Below are 12,420 nucleotides of genomic sequence, written 5' to 3'. Positions count from 1 at the left end.
TCCAGTTACTTATTTCCACATAGTTGAGGTAAATAAGAATACAGATTTCTACTATAGTTGCTATAGTTCAAAGCAAGCTATGAGTCACAATCTATATACTAATTTTGACCATGTAATTTGGTAGACATTGTGAGGGACTTCCCAGGTGGTGCTAGTGGTAAAGAACCTGCCTGCAAATAGAGGAGACATAAGAGACGCAGGCTCATTCCCTTGGTCAGGAAGATCCCCTGGAGGAGGGCATGGCAATCCACTCCAGTATTCTTGCCTGGAGAATCCCAGGGACAGCGGAGACTGATGGCCTGCAGTCCACAGTGCGTGACAAAGAGTTGGGCGCAACTGAAGTGACATAGCATGCATGTGGATAATTAGTGACTGGATTAAGAAAAAGCTGCAGGGCCACAGTTCAGAGAGTGCTCATCTGTATAGCCTGTACTTTTATAAAATGCAATGTGTATATTTACTTAAAAAACTATAAAAAGCTAAGGGTTACATTTCTCTTTGTGAGAAAAAATCTTCCATAGAAATTTCAGTGGAAACATTTTTCAGTGTCCACTTTTATCACACTCTGACAAGTTTGATCATGGCTTAGGCATGTTAGTACTTGCAAGAATGTGCATAAAATCTCAGGTGCAAACAATTTTGTCAGAGTAGGATTTAGTTGAGGTTTAAGTATATCGAAATTCAGAGGGGTCAGTTTTGTTATTCTCTCTCCAACTTGCTTCTAGGTTACTCAAATTCAATTCATAATTGATCCAGAAATTGAATGTTGCGGGGTAGGTTCTAATATTTCTTCCACTGAAGAAATTTGAAGCTCTTTTTTTTTCCCCCTAAGTAAGGATCACATTAGTGATCTTTAGTCCAATTCATGAATCTCTTTTAATTTTTAAAAGTGGAAGTGAAATGTCATGCTTATGAAGTAGACATTAAAAAAAAGAAATACCCTTAACTGATTATTTAATAGTCGTTGATTTACACATACTCTCTATCTGCTACCAAGAGAAGCTGTATATGTTTTAAAAATGTCAACATTTCATATTATCTACCTATTTGGTAAAGGAAGGTAAGGAAAGCTAGTTGGTATATGTAGTAACTTTGGCAGTACTTCATTGAAATATATTATGTGCATGTCTATTTTGTAATTTGATATCCTATTATTTCAGTATTTTTTGTAGTTACACATTGCCATCTTCTTTGGAATAGATTTATTCTAAGAGGAAATGAGATATTATTTTAGGACCTAGATTTAATACAGTGCTGTTTCCACAGTTCTCCCCAGAATATCCCTAGATATATGCCCAAGAACTTCTCCTTAAAAAACTTTCCATTTAAATGTTTGTTTTTACTCTTAAAAGAAAAAAAAAAAAAACCCTGATAATAGTTCATTCATGTGTGCTAAGTCACTTCAGTAATGCCTGGCTCTTTGTGACCCTGTGGGCTGTAGCCTGCCAGGCACCTCTATCCATGGAATTCTCCAGGCAAGAATGCTGGAGTGGGTTGCCACGCCCTTCTCCAGGGGATCTTCCTGACCCAAGGATCGAACCTTCGTCCTTTATGTCTCCTGCACTGACAGATGGGTTCTTTACCACCAGAGCCACCTGGGAAGCCCTGATAGTAAATCATCTGACTCTAAATTTTTTTTTTTTTTTTGGTAAATTCCTTGGAGATTATGATGATCTCTTACTTTATATTTATCCTGTTCAGGTTTTTCAGCATTTCCTTTGATATGTAGAGAGCACACTTTTGCTCAGAAAAAATTTGGCTTAATAAGACTTTAAAACAAATGGAGGGTGAGTGGGAGGGAGGCTCAAGAGGGAGGAGATTTATGTATAGAGATAGCTTATTCTGCTGTAAAGAATCTGCCTGCAATGCAGGAGACTTGAGTTCACTCCCTGGGTGGGGAAGATCCCCTGGAGAAGGGCATGGCAACCCACTCCAGGATTCTTGCCTGGAGAATCCCATGGGCAGAGGAGGCTGGTGAGCTACAGTCCATGGGGTCACAAAGAGTCAAACACAACTGAGCGACTAACAACATCATAGCTTATTCACTCTATTTTACAGCAGAAACTAACACAACATTGTAAAGCAATGGTACTCCAAAGAAAAACAAATAAGCTAGGTACAAATAAATAAAACTGGCTCAGTGGTAGGGAATCCACCTGCCATGCAGGAGCCCACAGGAGACACAGGTTTGATCCCTGGGTCAGGAAAATCTCCTGGAGGAGGGCATGGCAACCCACTCCAGTATTCTTGCCTGGAGAATCCCATGGACAGAGAAGCCTGGCGGGCTACAGTCCATAGGGTCAGAAAGAGTCAGACATGACTGAAGTGACTTAGCATGCATTATTGGAGATTACACTGATGGACTATACAAGGAAGTAAAAGATACTGCTTTGTTATTACCGTGGGTATTCTGCATGTATTTTATTGTATCAGAGAGGATATGTTTGACAAGAACACTGCTGCTGCTGCTGCTAAGTCGCTTCAGTCGTGTCTGACTCTGTGCAACCGACCGCATAGATGGCAGCCCACCAGGCTCCCCTGTCCCTGGGATTCTCCAGGCAAGAACACTGGAGTGGATTGCCATTTCCTTCTCCAATTCATGAAAGTGAAAAGTGAAAGTGAAGTCGCTCAGTCGTGTCCAACTCCTAGCGACCCCATTGACTGCAGCCTACCAGGTTCCCCCTTCCATGGGATTTTCCAGGCAAGAGTACTGGAGTGGGGTGCCATTGCCTTCTCCCGACAAGAACATTAGGAACCAGAGAAAGCATGATATCCTGCCACATACACCAAGCAGTAACCAATGCTTTTTCTTATTTTTTGCCTTTTCTCCAGGCTGTTCCAGTGTGCCTTCCTTTGGACCTTGACAAAAATTATGAATTGCTTTACTTGGCAGAGCAGTTTGTAGGGGTCGTTTTGTATTTAAAATTTCGTTTGCCAGAAACCACCAGGTGAGGTACCAATGTCAGTGATAATTACAGAAATAAGCAGGTCAGGACAGAAAGGAGTCACTGAAAGGTTTTAAATCCATGAAATTTTATTAACAATCATATAATTTAGGTGCATTATCAATCAGATGATATTGGGTACCCTAAATTTCTTTTTTTCCTTCACATATATTTTTCACGCTTGAATCATTTGGGGTTGTTCTAGGCTGATCTTCCCTAGTGATCATTTTACGTTAAGCCAGAGTTCTTCCTATTCTAATGAATACATATTTTTAAAAAGCTAGAAAAGAGGATTTAATGTATTTGTGAAATTTTCATTCTTTTTTATGCTTCCTAAGTAATGGGAATAATTCAAGAAACTGCTTTTAGAATATAGTTATATTCATAATTATTAAGGAAACTATGATAAGATTGCTGAAGTAGTATATTAAAGAAATGTGTCACATGATTTTAGTTGACTTAGTACTTTATCTCCTCTTCCTGTAATTGGGTTGACTTTGGAGAGGGAGTAATTGTTTCTGTTTTTGAGTCATGATGCTACTTTATCAAATTTTCTCAGAGCCATACATTGTTGGAACTAGGGGAAGAAAATTGGAATTTTGTTGGAATAATGGAAAGTAAACATTTGAGACTGATTATACAATCCAAATTTTAAAATATTTTAATTAGATAAGCATGTATATTTAGAATTTAATCCGTTAGATATATGAGTGAATACTCATTAAATAATTCAACTCAATTCATAGAAATTTTATTATTAAGGAACACTGAAATTTATTCACTGATATAATTGTGCCCTTTCAGCACTCTGATTTTCCCAAAAATGTGGTTTTCCCCTTTAACATCTCAGAGCAAAGAATATCTTCTAGTGATATAGATTGGAGACAGCCTTTCCTTGCTATGAGAATAATTATGAGAGAGAAGAATTAATTATCTCAGACACTTTCAGAGGTATTCATTTCTTACCGTTCACAAAAGCTTGGGCTGTAACATCAGATAAAATTGGTCAAACAATTGTTTTCTTTCAGTATTTATTATTTAGTTTAAACTTTTTATTGAGGTATTATATGTATTTGTATATACACACACATATACACACAGAGAAATATATACATGTAATATACATATGTCTTACATATACAGCTTGATGAATTTTTATAAGCTGCCACCTGTGTAAAAGACACAAAGAACAGCTAATGCTTTTTGTTTCTTTTTTCGCAAATTTCTTCAACTCTGTTTCCCAGGATCAAAAACTTATGCTGCCCCAAAGTTAACAAGTTCTCTTTTTTCACTCGGCAATACTTCTGAAAGAGAATGAATTATTCCCCAATGTACTGAATCAGTATGCTGATGTACTCCAGACAGAAAATATGCAGAACACAACTCTTTGAATTACTGGTTTAGCATGTTTTTACAAAGAGAAGGAAATTATCTCCATGATAGGATCAACTTCTAGAAGATCCTGACCATACACAGATTCAGGTTTTGGCAAGATAATATATGCTTCACATCAGCAAAATGTGATGAATATGAAAGAGAATAGAAGGCCTTACTCAGAGCAAAATGGTTCTTTTTAAATATAATCGGAGTTCCTTGAATTCCTAGTATATTGTGATCTACCCAACAAGCTTTACTCCACGTTTACCTCTTTATAATATTTCCTTGGAATTCTCAAGGCTAGAAAGTTCGTTCTATCACTTTTTCTTTGTTCTATTTGAGGTAGGCTTGTGCCCATTACAAATGATGCCTCTGTTACTATTACTATTGTATACAGAAAAGGAAAGAGTCTGGGATTCTTTCTTGCCATATTTAATAATTATCTGAAATCTTAATTTTTTAATTTAAATTACCTTTATTTTAACTTAACTCAGATGACTAGTAGTTATACAACTATTTTTCCTGTTTCCTGTTTACCTTTTTTCAGTCACTTTGCTTTACTGGTCCCTTGGAAACTTTAATGCTGATTTTCATTAAAGTATTGTAAGGCCATGAATTGATATATGTTATTTTTCAGTCCAGCATTCTTAAGATTTTTATCCTTCCCTGTAATAGCTACATATATGTTCAATGTCTTAATAGCAGCAGGCATTGTCAGAGCTCAGTTCAGTTCAGTTCAGTCTCTCAGTCGTGTCCTATTCTTTGCAACCCCATGAATCGCAGCACGCCAGGCCTCCCTGTCCATCACCAGCTCCCGGAGTTCACACAGACTCATGTCCATTGAGTCAGTGATGCCATCTAGCCATCTCATCCTCTGTCGTCCCCTTCTCCTCCTGCCCCCAATCCCTCCCAGCATCAGAGTCTTTTCCAATGAGTCAACTCTTTGCATGAGGCGGCCAAAGTACTGAAGTTTCAGCTTTAGCATCATTCCTTCCAAAGAAATCCCAGGGCTGATCTCCTTCAGAATGGACTGGTTGGATCTCCTTACAGTCCAAGGGACTCTCAAGAGTCTTCTCCAACACCACAGTTCAAAAGCATCAATTCTTCGGCACTCAGCCTTCTTCACAGTCCAGCTCTCACATCCATACATGACCACAGGAAAAACCATAGCCTTGACTAGACGGACCTTTGTTGGCAAAGTAATGTCTCTGCTTTTGAATATGCTATCTAGGTTCGTCATAACTTTCCTTCCAAGGAGTAAGCGTCTTTTAATTTCATGGCTGCAGTCACCATCTGCAGTGATTTTGGAGCCCAAAAAATAAAGTATGACACTGTTTCCATTGTTTCCCCATCTATTTGTCATGAAGTGGTGGGACCGGATGCCATGATCTTCGTTTTCTGAATGTTGAGCTTTAAGCCAACTTTTTCACTCTCCACTTTCACTTTCATCAAGAGGCTTTTGAGTTCCTCTTCACTTTCTGCCATAAGGGTGATGTCATCTGCATATCTGAGGTTATTGATATTTCTCCCAGCAATCTTGATTCCATCTTGTGTTTCTTCCAGTCCAGCGTTTCTCAGATTGCCTCAAATACATGGCTATATCTTTTAAACTTTCCTTCTGTGTACTCCAGTATAGTGATTTGTGCAATTAGAGTTTTGGAGAGCTTTTAAAATTAAACTAACAGATACATTTAAAAGTTTTTGATTTTACCTTCCTTTACCACACATGAAGACTTAATTATGTTAGAAATCATTCAGATACTATCTTGTACATTTCTGTGAGTGATTCCTTCCTGACATATATGAAATCATAGGGAAAATTTGCTCTTTGATGGATGAACCAATCATGGATTAAACATCTTTTATTAATCATATATGGATACGGAAGAAAGAAAAAGAATCTTCATGTTAGATTATATAGTATATAAAAGGCTCTGAGACAATATGCCTAATATTTGTACATGTGTATTCCAGCATTTAAAAGAGCTTTCAAAACAAATGCCAAAAGATGAAAAATTTATCAAAGCATATGCTCATTTGGAAAAAAGTTTCCACGAATAAGCAAGAAAGTAAAACAGCTTGATTTTAAGTACACATGGAGCCAGAGATAACACAAGAAGAGCTTAATCCTGCCCTTTTTTATTTTTTCTAGTGAAAGAGTTGTCTCTTTCAACGTACTGCTATTTGCCAGTTCAAGAGTAAAAGAAAAACATGATCTTCAATATTTCTCACTATTCAGGCTCTCTCTTTGTCCATTGTTCAGATTTTCAGCTGAATTTGATTTCCGGACATATGATTCAGAAGGTGTTATCCTGTATGCAGAATCTTCTGATCACTCAGCTTGGTTCCTGATTGCGCTTCGTGAGGGAAAGATTGAAATTCAGTTCAAGAATGAAAAGACAACCAAAATGACAACTGGAGGCAAAGTTATTAATGATGGTTTATGGCATATGGTACGTTTTGCAGAACTCATAAAGAATCATTCCATTCTGATGCAGTTTGTATAAAATCATTAATCATTACTTTAATAGTGATACCAAACCAAAATAAGTTTGGGTTTATCTGGTGTTGTGTGAAGTGTATTCTACACACTGTAAATACCTGAAATGGTCTGAGAAGTTTTTCTCTCTCAACAGTATGGATTTCCCATAACTGAAGTTGTTTTCAGTTATTAGCTTTGTTAGAAAGAACTATTTTGTCTTTAACTTTTTACCTTTTTTAGTGGCTGTCACTGGTGAACTGTGATATTGCACCTATAAGGTCGAGGGTTGATCTGGGACAACTACACTGGATAGACATCAATATTTTTAATGTAAAAGAGAAATACATGTAGTAACAAAATTAAAAATTTAATTTAATTTTAAATATTATCATATAGATTAATGGATTAGTACAAATAGGATGCACTAGCTGAAACCAATTAGAATGCTTAGAAACTAGCATTTTTAGATAATCCCTAAAAGTGAGTCTTTATCTGAATAATCAAGAATAGAACTTTAATCTACTGTATGCAAATGGAACTTATCTTGGAGAAGGGATTACTGTTAGTCTACAGAGAGGAGAATGTTAATTAAATCAATGCTACTTTCAGTAGAGAAGATCCGAGAAGATCAGCTTCACCTTAGAATGTGGTGCCCCAAAGAGACACTTTCTAAGTCTATGGGAACTGACAAGAAAGGTCCATGTTAAGCAGCCATGTAAAGTCATCACTAAATTATTTCATTATATCTATCCACTCTTGAAATCATATATTCAGTAAAGATTTAGTACGCATGTTTAAAATGCTGTATTCCTGAGTCCAAGGGGCTGAAACCATAGTAAGAGATTGTCCATGTTCTTTGAGGTTAGACTCTCACAGTTTAATAGTGGATGTGGCATCATGAACCAATATGGTGTAATGTGAAATATGTTACAGGAAAGTGTAATAAGGAATAGTTGGGTGCAGATGTGGTTCACCGAAAAGGGGGCTATCTGTTGATTGGCAGCCATGGATTTGGGGCTCCTAACTTTGAAAGAACTGTGGCTTCACAGGATCAAATGCAACTGTCAGAGAAGTTGTTAAAATTCTTTGACTTATGTTGCTTATTACTATAGCTTTTTTATCACCTTTCCTACTACATCTGTATCTGTAATATTTCATGCATACCGCTATTCCTCCAGTATACACTTTAATGCCAGATGTCCCTAAATCACCTGTCTAAAACCACTAAAATCACTTTTGCAGTAAAAGAGAGTAAACAGAATTCTTTTTCCAATGAGTTTATACAAATTGAAAAGATCAGCTGTTTGAAGGTGAATTTAAATACATTTCTATGTAGGATATAATGTATATAAAGAAGGTAAATATTTATCTGTGAAGTGATCATGAGTTGCAAGTAGTGTTTATTGAAGAATTGTTCATGAGCTATATCCTGTTAAAGACAGAATACGGGTTGAATGGAAGGCAGATGTTCAGTTTCATTCATCTCCTATATTTATTATTCTTATTAAAAAGAAACTATTATTTAATGATATGCCCATGTTTTAGCTAAGCATTTAAATTAAAATCTCCCTCTATAAACTGAATACAAGTTTATAGAAAAAATAAAATTTAAGAACATTAGCAAGTCAGAGACAAACTTTGGTAATAAATGTGGTGCTGTTGTTTTTTTCTTTAAATTGTAATTCAATATTTTAACAATTTTTGCATTTTCCACTCCACTGATAAATAGGATTTCTTTTTTCACTCCATACCTTTTATATTTAAAAGATAGTATGGTAGCATGGTAGTCCTACTAACTTATAATCCTGATGAATTGTTAATGAATTATACTGTTTCAAACAAATTTATGCAGCACAGGAATTATTTAAAATAAATAAATATTTTAAATAAGTATTTTAATTAATGACAAAGTAATTAAGTTAAACTAACCTATAAACTAGACTGTTCACTTTATAGCAGTTGTTTCACTAATTTTAAATTATTTTAAAATTTTAAATAAAATGTTAAAAATAAGAAATTAAAATGTATAACTTAGAATTGTTTTATAATTCAGGTAAATAAAATTGAATGTGTAATGATTGTCGTTAGAATGGCTATAACCTGTAGGAATATTTATTCTTATAAGTGATTATTGATAACTTATAAGTGATTATTATATTTCGTAGCTGGGTATAATCCTAATATTGGTGGAAAATGTATAATTTGTATAATTTCATTTATCCAACAAAATATTTTATGAGCACTTTCTGTGCTATTCCTTCTTCTAGGTGATGGGGATGCAATAGTGAATAAAACAAAAGTCCTTGCTCTTATGGAGCTTGCATTTTGGTGATGAGATGAAAACCACACATGTGTCAACAAATAGCTATGTCAGATAGTGATTAATGCTATGAGGAAAAAGAAAAGCAAGGCCAGGCAGTAGAGAAGGATGATGGTGAGTGTGCATATGGAATCAGAAAAGCCATCTCTGATGGGATTACATTAAACCAGAGACTTGAGGGCACATGACAGCAGACATTTTGGAAAGAAGATAATTCTATGTCACATGAACAGCAAACACAGTCTTAGGCTAGAGGATGTGTTTGTTTTTATTTGCGCAGCAACATGAAAGTGAGTGTAGACACAGTGGAGTGAAAGAGGGAGAGAGTAGTAAAAACTGAGGTCAGAAATGTGGTCTGGAATAAGACCTTGAATTTTATGTTAAGTAGAAACACCTTAGATGATTTTGAGAAGTGATATGATCTAATTTGCATGTTAAGAGATGATCCTGGTTAGGACCTAATGACTTTGTGGAAACTGTAGAGAGTAAAGATAGTGGCTCAGTGGTAAACAATCTGCCTGCCAATGCAGAAGACATGGGTTCAATCCCTCATTCAGTTCAGTCACTCATCATGTCCAACTCTTTGCGACCCCATGGACTGCAGCGCACCATGCTTCCCTGTCCATCAGTAACTCCTGGAGTTTGCTCAAACTCATGTGCATTGAGCTGGTGATGCCATCCAACCCCCTTCTCCTCCTGCCTTCAATCTTTCCCAGCATCAGGGTCTTTTCCAAGGAGTCAGTTCTTTGCATCAGGTGGCCAAAGTATTGGAGCTTCAGCTTCAGCATCAGTCCTTTCAATGAATATTTAGGACTGATTTCCTTTAGGATGCACTGGTTGGATCTCCTTGCTGTCCATGGGACTCTCAAGAGTCTTCTCCAACACCACAATTCAAAAGCATCAATTCTTCAACACTCCACTTTCTTTATAGTCCAACCCTCACATCCATACTTAACTACAGGAAAAACCATAGCTTTGACTAGAGGGACCTTTGTTGGCAAAGTAAGGTCTCTGCTTTATAATATGCTGTTGGGGTTGATCATAGCTTTTCTTCCAAAGAGCAAGTGTCTTTTAATTTCATGGCTGCAGTCACCGTCTGCAGTGATTTTGGAGCCCCAAAAAATAAAGTCTGGCACTGTTTCTATTGTTTCCCCGTCTGAAGTGATGGGACCGGATGCCATGATCTTAGTTTTCTGAATGTTAAGTTTTAAGCCCACTTTTCCACTCTCCTCTTTAATTTTCATTAAGAGGCTCTTTAGTTCTTCTTTGCTTTCTGCCATAAGGGTGCTGTCAACTGCATATTTGAGGTTATTGATACCTGAGGTCCAGTCCCTGGTCTGGGAAGATCCCACGTGCCTCGGAACAGCTATGCCCGTGGGCCACAACTGTGGGCTTCCCTGGTGGCTCAGATGGTAAAGAACCTGCCTGCAGTGTGGGAGACCCGGCTTCAATACCTGGGTCGGGAAGATCCCCTGGAGAAGCGAATGACTACCCAGTCAAGTATTCTTGCCTGGAGAATTCCATAGACAGAGGAGGCTGGCAGGCTACAGTCTGTGGGGTTGCAAAGAGTCAGACGTGACTGGGTGACTAACACGTTCACTTTCACAAGGATAAAACAGGATACGGGATTAGGAGACTATTGCAATAACACAGTGAAAAGATGACAGCTTTGACTGCAGTGTTGATAGTAGGAGTGCTGAGAAGTGGTCAGATTCGGGGTATATTTTTAAGATCCAGCCTTTAATTTAAGATAGACTGAAAGCTTTTGGAAATTCAGCATAAGGGGGACCATAAAGACACCAAGATGAGTTATTGTCAATCTGTGGTTTTAAACTCTATCACATCCAATATACTGCTCTAAATATTATATTAAAAAGAATATAATTTCTTAAAAAATATGTTTCAATATGTAAATAACTTAAATTCAAGTATAATATTTGTCAAAACTTGCTCCTATACATAGAATAACATAAAAGCTACAAATGAAGGCTTATGCTGGGGTGTTATTTTACTTTAGAGGATAATTTTTCCTTTCCTGTAGTAGTGCTTTGATATGCCTATTGTCTGGTCACCCCGATTGATAAGTAAATGCAGAGTTTGCATTTTGAGTCCTACAGTTTTACATGAGGAAATTGCAGCAATGGTTCTTCAAATTGCCTTTATAAGAAAAAAAATTTTATTGTTTACCACTACTTCCAATTTTTTTAGAAACCCAAACTACTTTCAAAATTGGAAAACCCAATTTAATTTAATGTATTATGCTTTCTTATGACCTCAACTACATTTGAATTTTGAAACAAAATATAATTTGTGTTTAATAAACATAATACTGAATATACTAGCTTCTCTTAATTTATATTAAAATTTATTATTTATTTACATTATTGATTTCATATTTATACTATCAGACAAATGCAAAATAAGGGCACTTAAAAGTTTCCCAAGATTCTGTAGAGTGACTCTCTTTTTTCTAAACTGTTAATTTTATGGCACACTGGGATTGAAAGATATATATTATAAATGAATGTTTAAATGTGATAGAAAAATACTGATTTTTAAACTTTAAAATATGGTGTTGATTTAGTTTTGATCAAGAATTATCACACTAAAATGCATTTTTATCACTTTTATACTAATTTGACATGTGAAATGTATTGGAACAAATTAACAAGTGCATTAAAATGATTACTTTGGAAATTTATGTACTGGAATAATAACAGGATTTTTCAATTTTAGTGTTTCATATGAAATGCAGTAATGTTTGGTTGTTTGATAATTTTTGTCTTTTTAATTGTAGGTCTCTGTGGAAGAATTAGAACAGAGTATTAGTGTAAAAATAGCTAAAGAAGCTGTAATGAATATAAATAAGCCTGGAAGCCTTTTTAAGCCCACCAATGGGTTTCTAGAAACCAAAGTATACTTTGCAGGAGTACCTCGGAAAATGGAAAATGCACTCATTAGACCGGTAATGATCCAAGCTTGTATCATTCATCATGGATGAAATCTTTCATCTGTAATAGATTTGAAAATGTATTTTTCTGAGAGTCAAATGAAGTTATTTTGTTGAACACACCAACTGTGAAAACTTGAATTGAACATGGAAAAATAACATTATCAACCTTTGAAATTATAGTAAGGAAATAAGAAAATGAATGTAGTGTTTTTGAGCCTGTTTAAATTCCCAGTATTACTCATGGAGAAGTAGATTTTTTTAAAATTCTTCAAGCATCAGTTAAATATTACCATCATAATAGTCCATACTCAGCCATTAGACATATAAATGTATATATTTGAGT

At 35.9% G+C, this 12,420-nt stretch overlaps 1 protein-coding gene across 1 annotated transcript in view; it reads left to right on the top strand.

Moving 5' to 3' along the window:
* PROS1 (protein S) overlaps positions 1-12,420 on the top strand; it is a 65,423-nt gene that overhangs the window by 41,000 nt on the left and 12,003 nt on the right. The window contains exons 9-11 of the mRNA XM_061434657.1: positions 2,833-2,948; positions 6,586-6,775; positions 11,922-12,089. Coding sequence (XP_061290641.1) covers positions 2,833-2,948; positions 6,586-6,775; positions 11,922-12,089 — 474 coding nt within the window. The remainder of the gene's footprint in view (positions 1-2,832; positions 2,949-6,585; positions 6,776-11,921; positions 12,090-12,420) is intronic.

Source organism: Bos javanicus, chromosome 1 (genome assembly GCF_032452875.1).
Source record: "Bos javanicus breed banteng chromosome 1, ARS-OSU_banteng_1.0, whole genome shotgun sequence".
Classification (NCBI taxonomy): Eukaryota; Metazoa; Chordata; class Mammalia; order Artiodactyla; family Bovidae; genus Bos; species Bos javanicus.
Note: the sequence above shows the minus strand (reverse complement) of the source record. Positions and strands in the feature narration are given on the sequence as shown.